Genomic DNA, 22,937 nt, shown 5'->3' on the forward strand with positions numbered 1-22,937 from the left:
CTAGTTTACCATAATAAGACCGCCATACGAATCTGGAAAAAATGAATAAAGACAGCGAGGATGCAGGGAGTTCAGCAAGGCTACAGCTGAAGAACAAGGTAAATAGGTGCTGATATATTTTAAACGTCAGCATTAGAGGAATTGACGTGTTCCCCCGATGGACATATTTAACGCACAACTGTGTGTTTATGCTGAGACTGCTTTGCTTTTTGCTACCTGTCTGTGTGCGCCATGCGGGCTTTGCGCACCGTCAAGGGAAAGAGGCGGTGGTTTAAAAAAATATTTCGACCGCTTATTAAGTTCACTCGTTGCTTATAATGGTTTATTCGTTTCCCAGTATTTCATTAATTTAGAAGACAGTTTTGTTAATTTTTTTTTTTTTTTTGGTGAAACACAACACTGCCAATGTGGCAGTTCCATGCGCAACGGGGATTTATAAAGGTTACTGTACAGTGGCGGAGAATGCGTCAGGAGCTGAATCACCACTACGGTAGAGCTAAGAAGTTTCTACGAGCGCTTCAGACCAACCTTACCAACAAACGATACAAACAAAACCAACAAAATACATAAAAATGCCAAATAGTGATAACACGTCCATTAAGTCGCCGCCGGTCCAGATGTGTCAGGTGTGCGCGAGAGACAGAACGTTCGCTTACCACTTTTGGAAATGCCATGTATACAGTACGTTCGGATCGCATGACAGGAATAGATCTATTCCGATTAGAAATCTATTCGGAACAGAAGTGTCCATGTAAACGCGGCTAGTGTTCACTGTTGTTTATCCATGATTTCAAATAAGAATTCTCCAATGGCTTTTTAGTGCAAACTATTGGCCAATAGGCTATTACGAAAGTACTTGAGCGCTAGTTAAAGCCCAAATTACACAAAAATAACTTATTGAGTTGAAATTATTTGCTGACAGCTTGGTCCCCCCCAGTTCAAAAATCCCATCTGCGCCCCTGTGGCGAAGTGCAAGGTTGCAGTGGATTTAACGTATGTTTGCTTTGAAAATGAGTTGATGTGCGCACACACGTTATATTTACAAATAAAGATTGATGAATGTGTGTTGTTTTATTGAGGAGAGTGCTGGGAAAATATGTCATAGGTTGCTGGCTTGGGTGTGCTCGTAAAACTGTGACAATCGACAATACGATGGCCGGAGATCGAACTAGCAACCTTTCGATTTCTAGACTACCTGCTCTACCGCCTGAGATAGGCCGACCTCGGACGTAACCGAATGACAGGGGGCTGGCTTGTTTGTGCTTGTCGAATTATGACAGGGCAGGGGGCTGAGAATTACTCAAAGATTGAATGAAGATGAATTATATAATGATCCAATACGCAAAAGTAACAATGCAATAACAATAGAAATAGCAAAGTTATTGAATAACACAAATTATCCATGGTTTAGAGCACTCATAACGTGTCGGCGCTCAAATTCAAAACGTCGCAGCCTGTCAGAATGGGTCGATCAGCTGATTGGATCGTGAACCAGTCAGGTCGTTCATTGAGGAAACGAAACAGTTTCTGCTTCGGACGTCATACGTCACGTGCTTATTTCCATGAAGCAAGCGCCGAAGCAGTGCTTCATAGCGAAGGGTTCAAAGCACATAGCTTCGGTATCGCATTGCCATCACTACGCGCTACTCAACCATTCGTCGAGAGCCGGAGAGGACTGATCAGTGATCACGTGACACAGCTGTCAGAGGACAGCATGGCGGACATACATGTGGAGTCTCAAAACAAGTCGCAGCAGCAACCGTGTTTCAGCTAATCGGCTACCAGGAGCATCGACAACATACCGTGTGTGTATAGCCGGGCCGCCGGCGCCCGAACAAGCTCCAGGATGGAGGAGGAGAACAAGCTTCGGTTCCCGTCTCTCCCGTCGTCCAAAGAGGACATCCTAGTGGGTGGACAGGAGCTGTAGCATGATGGGGGGGGGGAATGCCCTGTGTCTGTGTCTGTGGCTAATGTTAGCTGCCTGCAAGTGTAGCCGTAGAACAACAAGTTAATGCCGAAAGCCGAACATTCCTGGGACTGTTTTGATGTTTTCTAAAATTGAGATGAGATGCATTCAGCGAGATTTGTGTCTAGTCTATAGCATGCTAATGTTGTAGCCTGCAGACATTAGCCACATAGCATATCGACACACACCCTCCATGGAGATTACTAACTGAAGTATTTCTCACCCCCATCCCGTTCATGTTCCACTCTTGCAGGACTGGGCCTACCCCATGAGGCGGGAGATGCAGGTACTTCCCAAATCCTGTTAAACTCACGCTTACCTGCATTAAATACTGTGATTCGCAAATCTTTGCATGGCAAATGTTATTGATTTTCCGTTTATTTACCAACGAGTCGTTGGTATTGGTATTACTTCTTGAAATATAATGTGCCTGACGTTATATTATTAAAAGTAGTTATTCAGATGTTTGAATGATCTTTGATTACTGAACACAATCCCAAGTTAGTGAATTCTACAACCTAATCCCGTATATAATATTGTTCATGTTTATACCACATTGTGTCATTTACAGGAGATACTCCCAGGCTTATTTTTAGGACCCTACTCTGCTGCAATGAAGAGCAAGGTACACATATTTGGCACAATTTTAAAACGTATACCTTTCCGAGTTACACAAGAACAACCAACATGGCCCTAGTTATTGTACTTGTTCACCCTCATGCCATCTAATTTTTCCTATATGTCCAGCTGCCAAATCTGGAGAGTCAAGGTGTAACGCATGTTGTATGTGTCCGCCAAGATATCGAAGCCAATTTTATTAAGCCTAATTTTCAACACACATTTAGGTAAGAACATAACCGAGAAATGGTGTCATTCTATTATTAATCGATGTGAATTGATGTGTTTTGCAGTGAAGATAAAATGTCTTGTTTGTTTATTTCAAATCAATATGACATATGTGCATTCCTTTTTTTTTTCTTTCAGATACCTTGTCTTAGATATTGCTGACAATCCAGTGGAAAATATAATACGATTTTTCCCTATGGTGAGTTGTTTGACTTGTTGACTGGTTTCCACATAGCTGTAGACTACAATCAACGTTTTCAACAATGTACACACATTAATTTGATTCTGTCCTCAACAGACTAAAGAATTTATCGATAGCTCTATAGATACTGGAGGTAATGATGCAACAATTTTCGGAAAAATCTTAATCTAATCACTATTATGAGGGCCCTTGGTACTGGTACACAGTTAAGTCAATACTTGTTACCTGTTGTTCTCCACAGGAAAAGTACTAGTTCATGGTAACGCAGGGATATCAAGAAGGTAGAGTACCCTGCCTTCCTTCTACTGTCGTCTCCTGGTTGTTTGTGTAGAAACATGTTGCTTTGAAATAATATATTTTGTGTGCTCACCACAACAAATAACTAGAACAAGTAGGCTGATTTTGTACCAGTGTCTGGTACATGATACATGACTAGTTTTACATGGTGTATTCCAAAAAAACTAAACATTAATGTATAAACATGGAATACATCCCTGCTTGACTGAAATGTGTCAACAGCGCAGTGGATTTATAAAGTTGTTTTATTTGACCTTTCCAGTGCTGCCTTAGTGATTGCATACCTAATGGAGACGTTTGGGATGAAATACAGGTGTGTTTCCTTAAAGTCACTTACATTTCTCAAAGAACATTTGATGAATGACCTTCAGCTCCAGTCCTGTATCACAGCATAAACTGGTCTTCCTCACTAAAATATGGACGGTCAACTATGCAGGCTTATATTTTTGCAGACCCTTTTCATCCATTTTGTCTCTGCAATCGTTGCTAATTAACAGATGTTAGAAAAGTTAAATGAGTTATAATTAATTTCTTTTGTAAAACACTTTTGAAGGTACCCAAAGCACTTTACATAGTGTCTATGTGTTAGAGATATCACACCTTATTGTTGTATGTGCTCTAAAACACATTCTATCATGTAGATGCTAACTTTAAGGCGACATGGATCTAGGTTAATAGCTTCGACTGCAGCAGCGTAAAGCAATCTTATGGGGGGTTTTTTTCGGTTAGGGTTAGGTTTTTTGCTTTTCGCTTTTTGAGGGTGGGAGAAAGGGTTTGGAGAGAGTAGGGAGGGAGGTCGTTTTACGAAATGAAGAGGAGCTGGCTGGATCCTTGCATATTATACATTTTTAAGTTTGATGTTTCACTATTAAATATCACTGTAGTTGTAATTGTAACAGGGTCCGTTCTGTTCCGCAGGGATGCTTTCAGTCATGTCCAGGAGCGCAGGTTCTGCATCAACCCTAATGTGGGCTTTGTGCATCAGTTACAGGTAGGCCTATGAAGTGGGTATCAAACTACAGATTTTGGACGTTTTTCTTACAGGCATGCTGGGCTTTTGACTGCTATCATAAAAATACTTTAAAAATAACATCATCCCACCAGCACATGCCGGAACAGGTGCTTGCGGCCCATGAAACCATTTTATATGAAGTGATTGCAAGCGGTGCTTCAATTTGTATCAAAAGGTGCCAGTACTGTAAAACAGCATCTGCAAGGCATGGCTTTTATAAGGGCTGTTTTTGGCTTGTTTACTTAGATAAGTGTCCAACCAGTACGGTTAAGCTATACTGCCATTATTTCCAGTTTTCTATACAAAAGAAAACAATGCTAATTTAAAAAAAAACACGCAAATGTTTTCTTTAATTATGTTTCCTCAACTTGCGCCTTGCTCAAGACAACCATCTCTGATCAGCATAGCATATCTGCAAATGCCTCTCATTTGGTGATGGTTGGTTTAAACTTTAAGTGATTAGGGCCACATGCTCACACTCATGTAGGTACGTTGATTTTCATTTCCGTGATTGTCAGTAGTAGCGTTATCTAAATCGGTTGTGACCGTTGATGGCCACTTTCCTTTGGCATTCCACAACATGAAATGTAACCATCGTGTGTCCCTAAATTCACCAATAAGTGGCGGTACGCAGTACTTGCGTAGCTACAAAGATTGGAAGTGCTCATATCATACTGATGACGGGCTCCTGCCCAATTCAAGCACTGATGGCAAGTGGATTCGATTAAACATTTGTATTGCTGTTAATGAGTATTAATTGTCCCCCCGCATGTTTGATCGCTTTCTTCTAGGAATACGAAGCTATCTACCTTGCGAAGCTTACCATTAAGATGATGTCACCGATGCAGCTGGGCAGGTCCTTCTCTGTGGTACAAGGTGAGCACAGCCATGTGTATCTATACTGATAAGCTAAACATTAAGGCAGGAAAGTTAGACTCCCAGCCACAACCTACTGGGTTCAATCCCTGATGTCCGAAATGGTCTAAAAGTTATTGTTTCGGCAAATCATGTTGATGGAGACAGGGATCATTAAGCATGTACATACTTCCCCCAGAAGTTCTGCTATAAAATAGTAGCAGTACTGTATCCGAGAATAGGTTCTGATATTAATAGCGTTAACGTGAATGCTTGCATTCATCTGTGATGGGGGGAAGTTTGGCAACAAACAAACACAAAACACTACTCAAGCCTGCGTTTTAAAACTTTCCATGATTCACAATGGCCGCTCCTGAGTGACGCAAACACATCGGCTCTTCTTGAGCTATGTTCAGTCCCACCCTGATATCCGGTTTTACTTGAAATGAGTCATCTTTCAGAGGCCAGAGGCCAAACTCTGTCTTCGACCTAGACTTAATTATTGGTAAAGACAACATGAGTTGGTATTCAGATCATATCCTACTTAGTGAATGACAAGGTTTAAAGTAAAACTGCTACTTGCTGAGGGATGGAGGGATGAGGGATGGAGCAGGGGGCATGTTATTATATGAAATGTTAAATGTTAAACCAATGTGATGAATTAGATGTTAAATAAGATATTTGGCATATCTTATTTAAATTAAATTGTTGTTGTTGTTGTTTTTTTACAATTTTCCAACTGATGTGTTTGATGACCAACACATTGGTCCATGTCCAGTAGAACAATTTAATCCAGATTTTCTCCGGCCCACCAATCAGTGTTGATTGTCTTCCTGGTGACTTCTGATTGGTTGTTGATGTTCTGGTATGCAGGTGGGCGTAAGCGGAGTCTTGAGGAGGACGAGGACTTGGGAGGCATGCAGGTCACGGCAGCGCAGAATGGATGACTTTTACTGACACGTCGCTGTCAGCTAAGCCCAGTGCACTCTATTTTTTACATTTTTATTGGGATTAAAAATGTAAATATTTGATCATTTTCTAACGGGAAGGGGTGGGTGGGGAGGGAGCGGGGGGAGGACAGCCTGTAATGTCTGAGACACAGCTGACGGGGTTTGATAACATTGTTCTGTAATTCTATTTCTTGCTTTTTTTTCGTTGTTTTCCTCGAGCTGTATGCACTGATGGGAGATTTTTTGCAGTTTTATAGTATTTAAAGCATTTTGCATTTGCAGCGGGACAGTATTGCAATAATGCACTTTCAATACTTGAATTATTATTGTGGTCTACCACAGGGGGGAGGGGGGGGAGGCAAAGGGCTGGAGGATGGACTAAATGGAACGTCACAAGCGGCTTCAGAAATGTTGTTGTAACAGACTAACATGCAGCTTTTTGTGGCAAAGTAAGAAACTAATAATAAAAAAAGAACATGTCAACTGCTTAATAAAATGATGTCAGACCTTATGGTGATTTTCTTATGTATTAATTTGTATATAGACCCATGGAGTGTTTTATTTTTTAAACAAAACAAATATATTTTGAAAATTTTCTGTGCTAAGCATCACAACAGACCAGATGGGAACCAGACAGATACTCATAACAAATTGAGTACAAACCATAGATAATTGGCATGTTTTAACCTCGTCCTAGATAACCGTTTGGGTCATTAAAGCATTCAGCATAATTTTATTTTTTTTCAAACCTTGAAAATGAGAACTCAGTTGGTGGCTGGTGTGCTTAACAGAATGAACCATGCGGTTCCCACAATTGGGGCAATTGAAAACGGGTTACACATGAGAATATATTCATTCAAGCCAGGCTGGTATTTGACACAGGGTGCCTTTGCCAAAGGTCAGTGTTGGGTCACTGCACAATGAGTAAACAGCTCAGCCTGATGAAGGGACATAAACCGTTTGAGAAAAGAGCCTGTGACAAAGTCTGAGTAGGTCCCGGCTGACCATAGTTCCTTGCCAAATCCAAAGGCGGATCCTGGATCCACATGGGGTTTTTCATCTTGATCGACCCTACCCCCCCCCCTTTTGCACTGCATCTGGAATGACCAGACTCTTAGTCAACGGCTGAGTGATTAGAAGTGATTCTATCATTCAAGATTTGAGGAATAAAACCCCAACCCAACCCAAATGTTTGACTTACTTTTCCATTTGGTAGACAAGATTTGAACACTTAAAAGAAAGTTTCTTGAAATTGTTTCACATTTTCCTAAGTATCTTTGTAGAACATACTTTAGTTAAACACATTGCTAGGAGATTGTGAAGCAGTTGTGATTCGGAGAGAGCAGACTGTCTGAACTCATTAAAACCTAATCCAAGCTGGTATATGCAGGTTGCAAAAGAAGAAAAACGTAACCTTAGGATGTACACATCTACCAAATCCCAATTTATTTGTAATTAAATAACATTAAATATGATATCCATGCCCAATGGCCGCAGTCATATTTGTAAAACATAAGAAACTTTACCCACACCATTGATCCGGATCACAATTGTGATGATGTATCTAATTTTACCATTCATTGATATTCCAAAGGCTATAGCTTAATAGCTTTTAGCTATATTATAAAATATATACTTTTGTATCTACAATATAAAATATATTAAAAGAGGTTGAACTGAAAGAAATACATGTTATGTTATGTTATAAACATATTTGAACCATTGAATATGTGGTTTCTGAAACAACCCACCAAGAGGACAAATACCCACACTTAGAAAATAAATATGCATAAATACAAAATAATGTCTTGATCAAGTTTGTTGTGAAAGATCTTCGTATCCTTCAAAATTATTCTGCAGTCAACTGATGCATTTCCTCGTTTCCATAAAGAGAAATATACTATATATTTGAAAGAAATGTTGAATTGACACATAAATATAATCAATGTAAACAGCTTTTGCTTGTGAACTCACCACCATTTTTCATTAAGAAAGGGACAGGACCCTATAGGATATTGATATACAATGACACAGCTATTGATAGATGTATATAAGCTACAGTGAAGAGCAAGAAAGTTGAAGACATTTCAGCCATTCTTGTTTCCCCAATCAATAACTGCAGTGTTTTTCAGTTGCATAGAATTACCCTATGGCGAGATGCATTTGGGATAAGAGCGAGAGCACGGTGTAGTCAAGGTGAATCACATTCTTTCCTTCAAAACTCTAGCGAGGTAACCATGGTAACCGACATGGCAGGATGTAGGGTCTGACAGACGGAGAAATCAGGAAAGTTCAAGTGTTAGGTCCATGGACAGGGACACTCACCGTTTGAGGAAAAAAATGGGGCAATCTTTCTTTGAGTACCAGAAGGCATTAACTCAGATGTGAGGATTACATCTGAATGAATTAGCGTTGACAGCATCAAGCCCCCCCACCCTTTTAAAAAAACTCAGTCAAAGAAGCGATGCTGCATGTAGGAGTCCTCCGATGCAGAGTAGCCAAACTTTTGGTAGAAAGTGACATTTTTGGGGCTGCATTCCAACGTGATTTTGTAGCAGTCCAGCTTCTTACTGAGGAGAGTCAGGGTTGAAACTAGCCTGGAGTGGAGAGAGTGAGAAAGAGTTACCTACCTTGAGAACTTATTCACTTATCTCCATTTGAATGCATTGCAAGGACATTATGAAGCTATTTCAGAGTGTCATGTTACACATCCAGCTATGATGCATCCTTCAAATCCAGGGGGGTATTATGTCAGTTCAACCGAGTTGTGATCGGGAAGACGAGCCTTTGGTCTAAAACTCACAATTTCCCCAGCTGCTTGCCTCGGCACACGTCACTGACTACCACTTCCTCCACTCGTCCTCTCTGGAAACAATCAAACAGCACTCTGTCAACTCCATGGTTTAATGAAAAAGAGTTTATCCGCCTGCCTCAGAAATCATAAGTAGAGTTTAAACTGTGAGCGAGAACAAATCTCTACTAATTTAAGGTCAACACAGTTTTCAGTATCAGAGTACGATTAATTCAGAGTTCACAATTGCAAATTCTAGTCAGTAATTCATAGGTGAGGCTAATATTAGGAACAATTAGAAGTTATGGTACATTTTTGAGTATATAAAAAAAGATTACTTATAGGAGATTACTTTAAGGTTACATAAGCTTAGTTATGGAAATAATATGTTACTTACAGGTGAGGCTAAGAACAATTAAAGATGATGGTAAATATAACTAACTAAAAAATGTGTAGAATACCTTTTAATAGTTTAGTATTAAAAGTAATTTACCTGACCTCACAAATGTGTGATCTGTTGATCTGTGATCTGCTGTCTTGAACGTTATTGTGCAATCCATTCAACATGAGTTTAAAACCTGCCATGAACTGAGTTGAACTGGTGTAGTCTTTAACTAAAACTATCCTTTTTGCCACATTATGTGGTTGACTAACATTGGCCATTCAATGAGCATGAGCGTACCTTTGCACAGGAGTGGATGAATTTGTGTTCAATTATCAAGGATGCCGTGGCGACAATCTGCCCAAGGCTGGTGTCTTCCACCACAACGATGTAATAGTCTCCAGTCTTCTTCATATGCTCAAAATGTTCTGAGTGGAAACAAATAGCACATGCTCTTGATTTCTGTGATGATTAACCATATAATTTGTTGACATATGGATGCATGGATAGAGAAATGTTAAATGGTTTGAATAAAAAAGCCAGGATAATGTGGGGGTAATAATAAAGGTACTAGTGTTCAATACCCAATGTTCGCAGACTACCTGTATCTGTCCGCATCCTTAAGAAAAATGCCATACCCCTAACTGCTCCTCGATGCCCTTTATATCTAAAGGATGCAACTACATGGACAAATTGAGGTCATCGGTTATCATGATTTGTTAGAAATGGAAAGATGTTAGATCAGTAATTAAGTGTAGGTATTAAGTTTAGATCTTTAAAGTTCCTTGATCTGAATGTCGTTGTTTGTCTTTGTTGAATGTGTACTAAAAGTAATTTGTTTTGTTTGAAATAGGTTACTAAACATTACTTGCACAGATCTGATCTGTTTAAACTTCAGGAAACATCAGAAAAATGTTAATTCCCGGTTGGACAATAAAGTGAGATGCTATTTTATAGTTTGGACAGTTGGATTTTATGGTACATTTTATGGTGAGTTAGCTGAGCCCCAACGATGACTTACTAATGAACTGCTCTGCTGTGACATCACCTGCCAAGGTGAGTTGGGAAAGCACCTTGTAGAACCCTGAAAAAGAAAGGACAAAACAATACACATGATAGTTATCAAGGACCGCTGATACCTTAATCCAGATTTCTTAAAATTGGGTGTGTGAACGGTACCTTTGTTGAAGTCTGCCAGACACAATGGTCTGAGCACCAGGTCCTGCCCAGGGCTCGAGGGGGAGATGGGGGGCGAGAAAGACACAGTGCTGGTGTTCCAGTCCAACTCATTAAGAAGAGTGGGCAGAAAAAGTGGAGTCTCGTCTAGCAGCATTTCTAAGTCTGTGCTCAGTGAACCTAAATGGGACATAGAGATTTACAGGATAAACCCCTGACACATTTGTTTCACTATTCTTCTTTATACATTTTAAACAATCATATGTTGTGACCTTCTCAAAAGTAAGGACCTTTCCCCCTCCCATGGTCTCAACGTGGCTTATAACCTAACCAATGTTTATTTTAGCTTGAGTCACATAGCACTTTGTCCAGGCAAACAGAGTATTCCCATTTGTTTAAACTATCATCGGACCGACGGAGGATAGACGGAGGCACAGCCTAAATGTAACTTGAACGTTACAGTACACACATAACCGTAATTAAACCATATTGCGTTAATGTTATTACATTACCAGCAAATGTAATAATCACTTCCTTGTTATATGATCTTTGGCCCGAATGTGTTTGATTGTGATCTATCTCAACCGTGTTGTCGGAAGCAACGTGTCAAAGGTTATAGATTATCTTAGAGTTATCTTATTACTTTCGGATTCGACAATTCATCAGATTTAAACACCAACACCATAACGTTACATACATTTCTAAACGTTGTCGTTCTGTATTTTCATTTCAAGTTGTGTATTCCAATTCTTCATGATCCAATCTGTCGACCACATAATAATTTATATGTATGTTCATATTCAGATTCATAGCTAATGCAGCACCTTGTTTTCTTTGGCGTAAAACTCCCAGATACCATCAAGCTGCCAAGAGCTTTTTATTTGAGTATTGTTTCAGTATTTCTTCAATATTACCATCACTGGGCAAGCTAAAACAGGTACGTTCTACTTACCGATACGTGTAGATCAGGCGATGTAGTATTAACTGCGTTAACAGTGGATTAGCAGCCAATAATTGAATGAAAACCTGGCCGATTAGGTTGTTTGACACATCATATCGGCAACCAGGGGGCGTGGTTTCAAGTTGTGCCCTTCTATATGACGTGGCAGACATGCTGCCGAAGGGCTAATGGGCGCGGTTTAATGACGCAGCCAGCTAGGAAAAAGTGTATTCAATTCAAAGCTACTTTAATATTTGCAATATATTAATCATGTTTGGGTTTTTTTTTTATCACCTGGCTTTGATTTGGTTCTTAATTTTAGTTGTTATTTTAATTAAATATTCAATTTGGTTTCCAGTTTGTAATACATTTTTATTTAGGCTATCCTTTGCATATTTCATAATAAAATGTACATGAAAATATTCGAAATTTCCCAGCATCAGAATTTAAATTCCCCAATACTATTTAAATATATATCAACATTTTTATCCATACTCTGTATAGGGAATTCAGATGTCATTAAGGAGTGGGTTTGGGCCTGGCATCTTGCTCGAGCAGTACATTTGGTATGAAACCTAGTTGGCCTACCTGTCAGATGGAGTCGAAGCATCCTAGTCACAACATGATCTGCCCCCATCTGGAATCACTGTTTTGGTGTTGTTTAGTGCAGCAGACAAAGTAAGTGGGACCAACTGGATGGGTTTTGTTAAAAAGTTGTAGAGGAACTCGTTTTTATTGAGTCTTTACACTTTTCACTTTACAAAAACTACAGTATTTACAGCAGTAATCCGTACACGACCCCTTTCTTGATTTTAGGCACAAAATAGCAAAAAGCAAAGTCCAAAATTAAACATGTAATGCTTAACAATTAACTAACGAAAAGGAAACTGTGGTGGACATATGAAACAAAGAAAATACGCTTTCACCAAAACTATCTTCAATTATTGTATCCAATCTGAATAGCAATCCTGCATATTTTGACAAAAACAAGAAATGTTTCTCTTCCAAGGAAGTCTGTGAGATATCTTTGGGATAAAGTGTATTGAAACAAAAACGTTTCTCGGATTTGACACAACTCAAAAAAGGGTGGGTTGCGTACTTGTAATCACAAACACCCAACACTGAAAACCTAGGCATGGTCATGACTGTCTGTCTAGATGCCTTGCAAATAAACCATTGAGATGACCTGAGCACAGGAGGGGGGTGGGGGGGGTTATGTACATTGTTGACATAGAAACGTGAACCTCCGCACCATTACAAACCTGTATGTACGATTGCAGGATTCCCCTCTCAAGCCATCTCTCAACATGCCAACCTGTTGTTACTTTCACAGAATCATCAACAATCACAATTACCAACAGTTTGTCAGCAGAGAAAGACAAATATCTTACATGACTAAAGGCTATAGAAAATTCATAGCAACTATAGGAACAGAATGAATGTGTGGACAAAATGAGGCATGCATGTGCACGCACACACATATTTACACATTGCCCCACAAAATACTGACGTCTGCTTCAAAACAGTGCTGCATGAGACATCAGAAATGGTTGAGGGGGTAGACTATACCCCAATGTGGGAATACTAGGCATCACAAGCCTCAAATCACTTTGTCTGAAGAGATCATTGCAGATGAAAAAAGGGCTTTACCTTAAAAATGTAAGGACGCCCACAAACAAACCCAGTACAAACTGGGGTTACACACTGAGTTCTGCAGCATCCGCTTGATATACATTCATATTTGAAAGCTAAATACTAAAGTGACGTGGTCTGCCTCTCTCTGACGACCAATCAATGAGGAACGTGCGATACCGCCTTCAACCCAAGTTCAGTTTCACAGTTCAAAATCATCTCATAAAATAAAACGCAACAAAAATATATTAGTTTGTCAATCTTGACTATACATCCCCCTCCCCGCCCAATCAGTATCATTAAAAATAGATTTTTTTTAGATGAAAAACAGAAAAAAAATAATTAAACAAGTGAATCAAATTGTGATCAAGTAACAAGATCCTCTAACCTAGCCCCGCTGTATTCTGAGGGTCTTTTTAACGTGTGGTTTCGCTGTGTTAAGAAGTACTTCCTCAAATAAGAGAACACAGCTCTGAAACTGAACGCCGTTCACCGAGCCGCTTCTCAGGACGGGGTGGCAGGGGGGGGGGGGGAACCTGCTACAGCTTAATTAGCAGCCAAAGGCCATGCTTGCGCCACTAATTGGCATGGCTGTTCCATGCACGGGTGGTGTGGTCGACGGATGGTGTGGATGGTGTTGATGCGTGGTGCCGATGGGTTGTGGGTATGTGCGTGGGCCGGTTCGGGTCCTCAGGGCGCGGGGTCCTGGTGGGTCTGCATGCGTCTCTCGGCCGCCGCCGCCGCCATGGTCCGGCGACGCAAGGCAAGCGGGTCGGACACCACGCTGGCGACGAGGTCCTCCAGACGGGGGAGCTCCTCGTCCTGCTCCTCGGGACTCTTCTTCTTATACCTCCTGAAGACACACGCACGCGCACGCACACACGCACACACAACACACACGTTAAGGACAGGACTGTTAACCCATGGTGCACGGAATGGCTGTAGACCAGTCATATTCAAACTGTGGGTCGCAAACCATTAATGGGTCGTGGGAAGGGCGCAATATACACAGGTTTGAAAACATTTTAAAAAATATATGCAGGGGATGCCAACATGTGTTGTCAGTTTCATTTGACCAATAGTATATTAAAAGACATAACATGGAGAATACTGTATTGCAGAAATATATACATAGACACAAGTGGAGGATCTCACTTGCTTGACATCAGACTTAAATGATTTGCTTATTTTACTGCACAAAATATTTGGTGGGTCCTGTGGCCCAAAGTACCTCCACAGGGGGAGACATTACACGAAAGGTTTGGTGGCCCCTACTGTAGACCGCGACAATCACACAACAGTAGGACAAATTAACACAAGAATGCAATGTGTGACTGTTGCACCACACCTGCGTGCTTGCTGCAACAACTCCTCCTTCCTCTGCTTCAGCATCAACTGCCTCTCGTCCGCAGACTTGGAGAAGCGGCTGCCGCGGATTTCCATGTTGTCCGGCTCAGGGGCCGCTGGCTCAGCTGACCCGCTGGGCCCCGGCTGGTCCTCTGAGGTTGGGTTTGCCTGGGAAGGGGCCCGCTCTGCAGCCTGCGGAGGGAACACAGCAATGACCATGATGACCCGAGACACTGCCGTGTCCTTTACATTGAGGTTTGGTCTCAAAGGAAAAGCACAGCCAATGGGGGGGGGGGGGGGGGGGCAACACAAGAAGGTGGTTGGTGGACACATTGATTTATGGATTCATTTATATTTTTTCGAAAAAGTGCATGTCGACCAACTGACCAGAACTTGACAGCCTTTAAGTCATGATGTACGGTGAATGTGCCGTTTCTTACCTGTGTGGGGAAAGGCACCACGATGCGTCCCTCCAGTATGTTGTCAGTGGTCAGCTCCACGGAGCGGGTCAGCTGCAGGTCCTGCAGCACCAGGTGGAACGGCACCTGGGGAAACATCTCCTGGATCTGGTGGGCCTGAGAGGTGGACAGGGCGGGGGGTGGGGAAGGATAAGCAGGGTGGAGCAGGGAGAGGATAGAGTACTTTATTGATCCCGAGGGATATTGTCACTGTCACAGGTGCTCTGCTCAGAGCAAAAACATTATAGTAAGAATGGGGAATAGAAATAGCATAAAGCAAACAAAATGGATCTATGTCAGAGAGCACCGTCCGAGAGTGGAGGCATGGAGGACTGACCATGGCGTTGAGCTGGGAGTTGTTGGCCTGAGCGATGCCCAAGATGTTGGTGGTGTGCATCACTTCAACAGAGAAGCTGGGCAGCCAGCTGGCGATGCGGGAGCCTGGGAGGACAGTTCATTCATGTTCTTTTCAAAAGCATTTTCATGTGAATATATATGACTACTATTGTGATGAGTGGTCACGTCCACAAGAATTGTATTTTCTATCGTCAATATGATCATTATTAAGCGCCTATACCATTAGCGTAATCAGATTTTGATTTCTTTATTGTATTTTATATCGATAGAAAATCGTAGAGAAAGAAAATGTTTAACGTGGTTGCTCTAGTGCAGGTGTAGAGAAAATCTGTGCTTTCTGTTGGTGATATTGATGGCATTGAGTCTGGAGGAGTTTGTTCAGGTGAGGTTTTTGGCCAGGGTGACTTTGTGAGGGCAACCTGTTGAAAGTAGCTGGATTCATTTGATTCCAGCATAGCTGTTTAGCTTTCAGTGGTCCAGCCTCACCGTCAAAGTGGAAGAAGTGGTTGTGCTGGTTGACGTGTGGTCTGGCCTCGGGCGGCGGGGCCCCGGGGCCCATGTTGGCTCCCAGGGCGGCCGCTGGGGGCTGCTGTGGGGTGCCTGCCTGGGGCCCGTCTCCGTAGATGTTCAGAGACATGCGGCAGGTGGGGCACGAGGTGTCCTGCTCCAGCCAGGAGCGCAGGCAGGAGCTGTAACACACAGTGTAATCTGTGACACACTAACGTGATTTCTAATATGAATTCATTGCGAGGAGTCCGAAAGTGCTAGTTCTAGCAACGGCCCTGATAAATACACATTGGCCGGAATACTGAATGCTCCAGCACCAGATTAAGTCCAATAAAGTACCATCCTATCTTATTCTGTGTAGTAACCACCTCTAAAGCCTCTCAATTTTGTCATTGTTGCAGGTGCAAAATGTCCAACAATGTAGGCCGTATCCCTACAGTCTAGCGGCCCTTAGCGGACCCTGATCCTCGACTTACTTGTGAAACAGATGTCCGCAGGGCAGCTTGCGCGCCGTCACCATGGCGTCCCAGCAGATGGCGCAGTCGTCGTTGTTGACTGCCAGCTCCTCCTCAGTAGCCACTGCAAACCTTGGTTCAGAGAGACAGGAGAAGACGTTTTTTTCTAACCCAGTGGTAGATCAGGGCTGAACAGTGCAAGACTACATTAAGGGATTTAGCAGGAGCTTTTATCAAAAGTGACTCCAGATGCATGTTATCCTGGAGCGGGGAAAGGGCATTTTGCTCAGGGTATGTACAGTCGGGTATGTTTGCGAACATTAGGGGTTTGAACCCAGTGCCATTCAGTTTAGTGTTGAACACCCCAACTACTGCACTATTGATTACTTTGAAGCTAAGTAAATTAAGTTAAGATGCTCTTTCCCCCCCAAAGTGACATATAGAAGATTCAAATCCAGGTCATTACGGAGAAGGTAGGGGATAGTGCGTCTTGTTCAAAGGGTGCATACAGGTTAAGCAAATGACATAGGAAATCAAACCCAGTGCCTTTCAGTGAGTACTCAAACACCGCCGATGTGGAACCAGTGCCCTGGCCCCTGGTTTAAAGTCCACCAGTGGAGGCGTTGTGCGCGTGAGCCTCTATTCACCTGGCCTCCATGTTGTCGATGACGCGCAGGTAGTTCTTGTGGCGGCGGATGCGGCGCTGCACTTCGTGGAAAAGGTAGCGCAGCTGCATGAAGATCACCAGACTGGCCATGGAGAGCCAAATGTTCCCAAACAGCTGGTCATAGGAGGAGAGGGAGGAGGAGAACAGGGGGTCAAATAAGGAGAATAGGGGGCGCAGAGGGGAGGTCCCCCCCCCCCCCCCCCCCCCCACAACTATCAGTTTCTGAAAGAGTAGCATTTCTTATAATGAACACTGCTTTAAATATAAACATTTTTGTTGTATAAAGATATGTATATTCAAATGTATTACAATAAACCCCGTCAGATGTACCATCTAATGATAATAACATATCTGAATAATCTCAAAATATCTGAATATAATTGGTCATATGTAGTGTTTTCTGTTTCAGAAGGCAAGAGGTATATAGAAAAGCATAGAAACACACTTATGTTACCTTATTTAAATAACCCTACAGTAAAAAGGCATAATTCATCTTCCGAAGGCAACATGGTATTATAACATGCTGTGCAGGAAATATAGAACCAAGGAAGTCAAGGAAGAAGCCAAAGTGGGCTTCTTCCTTGACTGAGCCAAGGTGCTCACACTGGTTTACAGGGTGCTGCTTTCTGGGCCTTACCAGCATGTGGATGTGATGCATGAGGTCCAGGAAGAGCATGGCCAGTTCCATTATGAAGTCTGTGTAGTACACGTACGTCCCCTTGCTCTCCCAGGTCCCAGGGTGGTTGAGGTCCCACAGGTGTATGGAGTATCTGGATGGGAGGAGAGCAAATACATACCAGATCTTCCAAAAATAAAGCAGCATTTTTCTATAAGCTGGAGGAGCGGTAAAATAGGGTTGTATCAAAATACAACAAATAAGCTGCTCTGTAGGATAAGCTGCATCTTATCACAGATTTTTGCCCACAACCCAAATACTACCACATGATGCTGATGTGAAACCGGAACAAAATTGTTTAATAGGACGATATTCCTTAAAGGCCACGACAGCACAAACTGATGGTTGAGTAAGCATCCATGAGAAAATGGAGAGAATGCAGACAAAAGCTTGACTTAAACCCTGCAGTCTTTGACCGATTTTGAAAAACAAGGCATCTTTTATCTTGCGAGTCATTCATTTGTACGCAGAGGCTTTGCATTATCGTTCATGGACCTAGAGCACATGGTCGAAAACGGGCGTCCTTGATTTTTAGTCAGTTATCAAGAGATGCCAATGTTAATTTCTCTACAAGGTTATTCTTTACTCACAGACCTCTAACGTAAATAAGCATATGGAATTTACATTATGTTTTATCACTGAAACGCAAATCACTGAAAACTGAGCAGATTATTTTTCTTTGAAGCATTTGTGTTTGCAAAATCTACTTTTCAACCACTCTTGAAAAAAAGCCTGAACAACAGTTTTGGTTCACAAAATCAGGATACAAGCCACGGCTTGATTTTCGAGTAGTAGTGCAAGAAGTAGGACAATGCACTGTAGTGCAGTATAACTCCTCCACTGGCTGGCCCAGTCAGTGGAGGATCTTGGGGATCTTAAAATCGAAATGTAGAGTTGCACTGCAGTACTTTGATATACATCATTTATTATTATTGTACAGATAATACTGTAATTCCAAATATTGTATATTTGCTAATTTTATTATATTCTTTCTGTGTCACTACTGGTCTTTTTCAAATGTCTTATTATTTAAAAAAAATGTGTCTGCTGCTGTTACGACTACATTTCCCCTCGGGATGAATAGAGTACCCTTCTTTCTATCCATCTATCTACTATACTACTATCACACCCATGTTCCTGATCTGCACTGGGTTCAACATCAGCCAGAACCACTGGATCGGATGTCAGGATTAATATGGAGACGTGGTGATCCGATACGACTAACTGGCTGACCTCCCTGCCTGAAATAGTATGCTAAAAGCGACTGAAGCTCAAGTACAACATGCAGTATTGATTTAAAATCACTGTGTACTCTGATGTACTCTCTACTTGATTAGCGTCGGCTTGCTCATGTTTCTTCCTCCCTTTTTTGGAACAACAATCCGTTTCACACATTGGTGATGAGCGCATGGGTTGGAGAGAGAGAGAGAGAGAGAGAGAAAGGCCTTACCTCATGATGACATGACCGGTGCGCACAGTCACCAGTAGACACTGAGAAAGAAAACATCATATTATATTAGTATTTGAAGGAGGAAGAGCACTATGTCTGGACAGAGTCTACTCTTTATGGAGTACGTTTTGAACGTAAGCAGGATAAAATCACTCTCAAATAGGCATAGGACAAAAACTAATTGTTGATCATCTCTTTAATTGTCAATATACAAATCTGATCGCAAATTAGCATAAGCCTAATATGAAGGCTACAACATACGATGGGGACAACAAAGAAAGAATATATAGCAAGGCAACATATGAAGGCTACAACATATGAAGGCTACAACCCAAGAAGGCTACATACGACCCCTCTCTCTCACCTCTGCGGCCATGAAGGAGAGTGTGTGCATGCCGTGTGTGGCCCCCAGCAGGCCACAGACCACAGCCAAGCCACAGCAGCCCAGCAGCAGGGACACCAGCAGGGACAGCACCTGCACGTGGCTGTTCATGGGTGTGGTAGGGGAGAAGGACAGCTGTGGGGAAGCCAAACACACACAACATTGCTACAATTACCAATACAACTTAATTTATGCTTGTATCCAAAGCGACTTACGGAGAATGCAGAGGCATGTCATTAAGAGGTATGGGGCTAGGGCTCTAGGATGCCTAGAGCTTAGGCTGCAGATATGGGGGGGATCAAACCCAGTACACTTTACCGCCCCTTTACCCCCCACATGAAATGGATCACTTTGTTAGCACAAGAACAGGGGAACTGTTGCTCTTTATCATGAAGTCTTATGATTAATGCCATCAATGAGATATCATTACCCATGCTGTACTGGTAATTAGGAAGTGTACCATCACAAAACACACCTTTGTGATCTGTTAACATGTTACTTTCCATAAATAATGTGCAATGATCAAGACGTACACAAACATCGATAGAGGGGTCTGGTGCAAGTGCATCATGAACTGAACAGTGCTGTGCAAAAAAACGCTCTGCAGACAGAAAATACTTAGCTTGAGGGGCTGTTTTTATAAAGATAGTTCATACAAGGGATTCAACTGGGGAAAGGAAAAAACAAAAACCTTCCCTTTAACAGAAACACTAACAGAAAACTATAGAAAAAAAAAAAACTAAACCATTCTGGGCATGCACACCCTCTCAGTGTGGTCGCTAGAAACCTTCAATTGGGATGTGTTTTTTTAAACCACATGTACTTTGCTTTGAAATATTTTAACTTCCCCCCCAAAACACAATCCGATACGTACGTATGCAAGAGATGCAGCTCTGACATCAGTTACTGAGCAAGCGCAGGATGCTATTATTAGAGCTTGAAAGACAACATGGTGGTCCAACCACAGCCACAACATGAGGGAGATGTGATCTGAAACTAATAATGAACAACTTATCCAATAATATTGGATCATACAATAAAATTAACTAACTGGATATATGAGCAGAGGACCATTTCCCCATAACATCACATTTTTATATTTATTTATATTTCAAAAGAGTCATGATGAAATAATGTTTCTTAACCAACTCTGATGTAGTGGACGTCATTCCATCATGTGTCACCCTGAAGAATTAATTTGAAATGATGATGATCCTCCACAAAACCCATGACCAGGAATTTTACTCAATGACTTCCCTTATTCATTTCAGGCTGAACAATTTTCACTTTCAAAATGAGATAGCCAATGAATGTTAGGTAGAGCAAGTGCGAACTCCAATTAACCAAATGTTTCCGATGAATTGTATAAACTTTGTATAAACTCACGGTGGATTCATGGTACTACGGTACTACTACAAAATTAGGATACATAAAGCACCCATCGGAACTTATCTAAAGATGTCTGGCTGAAGTTGGTCCCTCCCAGGACCATTGTAGTAAAAAGAGAGAATGAAAGTGAGACAGCTAGATAGAGTAAGTGGGAGCACGATAGATGGAGGGAGAGCAAGAGAGAGGGGGGACTACAGGGGAAAGGAGATTAAGAGAGAGAGACGGAAAACATACGTATTCAAAGCGGTCTTTGCAGAGCTGGACCATGAGATGGAGGAAGACCAGGGCAGAGAACCAGAGGCACCACATGACCACCTCCTCAACCGTCTGCACGTTGAGCACTCCGAAGATGAAGATGAACTTGTAGAAGACGAAGTTCCAGAACTTATCCTTCAGGTGCTGCAGGCCACGGACAGAACACACGACATGTCACACAATGTATAAGACATGGGAAGATATTGCCTCACCTGGTCAATAAAAATTAAATATACTATAATATATAAAAATATATTTTTACACAGACAGACAGACACACAGACACACACACACACAGTAGACCAGTAAGCTTCAAAGTTTAGGTTGCATGGAGATCAATTTTGACCGTGAAGAGACAGTAGATGGCTGTAGCCTGTTTCCTGATCACATAACCAATAAGTACAGCAAGCAGAATTAACGCACCTGCTTCTCGCTGACCCTCAAGGGCCCAAACACCACACATTGGATCATCTTTGCAATGAGCATCAGTGAGCAGCAAAATGTGTTCACCAACACCTACGAGACAAATAAAAACAACAAATGCAATATTAGTCAAGGTTTATTACCAACCAGGAACACTCCATTTACCAAACACTCTGTCTTACACCAACTCACCCATACAAAGAAGCTGTCCGTGACCAGATACCACAGCACAGTGCTAGCCAGTTCGGAGCCTTCTATATCATTGTCAGTGTCTTCACTCTCCACCTCAGACGCGGCTGGGCTATGGGGTTCATCGGTCTCCAAGCCTCCAAACCCTTGTTCGGTGACTGTGTTGTAGGCGCTGAAGATGCTGCCAGCCAGCAGAGCCAGACTCAATGCTGTGTAAGTCTGGAGGCTTGGCCAAGGAAACCTCTCTAAGAAAAGGAGCGGCATTGCGATGTTGGTGTCCTACGTCTCCCAACAAGTTTATCAATCTGCACTGAAACCCCCAAAGGTAGTACAGAACGGAAAAAAATCCCCAGCCTGGATCTGCCAGCAACCTGTTGAAGGAGAAAAGCGGGTTGAATAATATTAATGTGCAGGTTTTAATTGGATCTACACTTGTGTAAATTCAACTGCAATGTTACACCGTGCGTGTGCTGCCTATTGCCCAATATACGATTGGAAGTCCTTGAATGTCTTACATTTAAAGAATACAGGATTATATGCCATTACACCACATATCATTGGGAAGATATTGGGGTTTTAAGGGGGTTGCCGCAAAATATGGGCTGTGAAGCCCTTTAAGACTGTGACTGAGATTAAGCCACATACACATACATTGACCTTTCTGTGGGACTAAAACAACTGAATTAATGACAGCTTGCAGACAGTGAGACACAAACACAACGTTAAATCAAGCAGGGTCTGTTCTAAAGTTAAAACCCTGTTCCTTCAAGACGCCATGGCGCTACAAGTTACCTGTCTGACGTGTACAAAACGTAACATAATAGTTTTTTGAATGATAATATAGGAGCTCACGCCCCATACTCATAACCCAGTTGTCCTGTACCTATAAGGCTAGCATAAGTTAGCCGCAGTGCTAATGTAGGCTACGCAGCTAGCTGACGTAACTCTTAAGATCAGACAGATGCATTCACCCACGATAAAACGTACACTTACAGTTTCCCCCAGTGCTTCCGTTGTAGCCACTCCGTTTGCTATATTTAATCACCTATCTCTATTCGAGTAGAGAGATCCGTGTTTACACCGTCGTCATGTTTATTTCAGCCTAATGGTTACGTGACGTGAGTGGGCCGATAGCGTGTTTTGCGCATGCGCGAAGATCATCACAATAACTGATGGTCATGTCTGCTCTGTATCCCCACAGCCTCATCAGTACCCCTAGATCGATACCTAACCAGACATTGCCAGATATTACACTGATACTACACTATTATCATGTAGCGGCTCCTTAAAATAGGTATAACAGTACCCATTTTGTTATTTATAATCTTAACTT

General features: G+C 42.0%; 3 protein-coding genes across 3 annotated transcripts; 1 reads left to right on the forward strand and 2 right to left on the reverse strand.

Moving 5' to 3' along the window:
• Positions 1-1,639: 1,639 nt before the first annotated feature.
• Positions 1,640-6,626, forward strand: styx (serine/threonine/tyrosine interacting protein). Its single transcript, XM_084476119.1, has 11 exons — positions 1,640-1,906; positions 2,220-2,252; positions 2,538-2,591; positions 2,714-2,811; positions 2,951-3,011; positions 3,111-3,147; positions 3,256-3,295; positions 3,574-3,624; positions 4,230-4,302; positions 5,115-5,199; positions 6,052-6,626. Exons 1-11 carry the CDS (start codon positions 1,847-1,849, stop codon positions 6,123-6,125), a joined length of 666 nt encoding a protein of 221 aa, XP_084332245.1. The 5' UTR covers positions 1,640-1,846; the 3' UTR covers positions 6,126-6,626.
• Positions 6,627-7,577: 951 nt separating this feature from the next.
• On the reverse strand, positions 7,578-11,565 carry gnpnat1 (glucosamine-phosphate N-acetyltransferase 1). Its single transcript, XM_084475964.1, has 6 exons — positions 11,430-11,565; positions 10,481-10,657; positions 10,323-10,385; positions 9,602-9,729; positions 8,932-8,993; positions 7,578-8,725 (listed from the first exon to the last, which is right to left on the reverse strand). The coding sequence occupies exons 2-6, from the start codon at positions 10,632-10,634 to the stop codon at positions 8,578-8,580; spliced, it is 555 nt and encodes a 184-aa protein (XP_084332090.1). The 5' UTR covers positions 10,635-10,657; positions 11,430-11,565; the 3' UTR covers positions 7,578-8,577.
• Positions 11,566-12,123: 558 nt separating this feature from the next.
• LOC311356758 (E3 ubiquitin-protein ligase AMFR-like) lies at positions 12,124-22,733 on the reverse strand. Its single transcript, XM_084476613.1, has 14 exons — positions 22,598-22,733; positions 21,608-21,975; positions 21,416-21,508; positions 20,972-21,136; positions 19,331-19,483; positions 18,967-19,007; positions 17,478-17,610; positions 16,821-16,954; positions 16,195-16,305; positions 15,698-15,900; positions 15,192-15,295; positions 14,837-14,971; positions 14,398-14,588; positions 12,124-13,902 (listed from the first exon to the last, which is right to left on the reverse strand). Exons 2-14 carry the CDS (start codon positions 21,866-21,868, stop codon positions 13,740-13,742), a joined length of 1,887 nt encoding a protein of 628 aa, XP_084332739.1. The 5' UTR covers positions 21,869-21,975; positions 22,598-22,733; the 3' UTR covers positions 12,124-13,739.
• Between the last annotated feature and the right edge of the window lie 204 nt (positions 22,734-22,937).

The sequence above is a fragment of the Micromesistius poutassou genome (genome assembly GCF_964030765.1).
Source record: "Micromesistius poutassou genome assembly, chromosome: 12".
NCBI classification, from domain to species: Eukaryota; Metazoa; Chordata; class Actinopteri; order Gadiformes; family Gadidae; genus Micromesistius; species Micromesistius poutassou.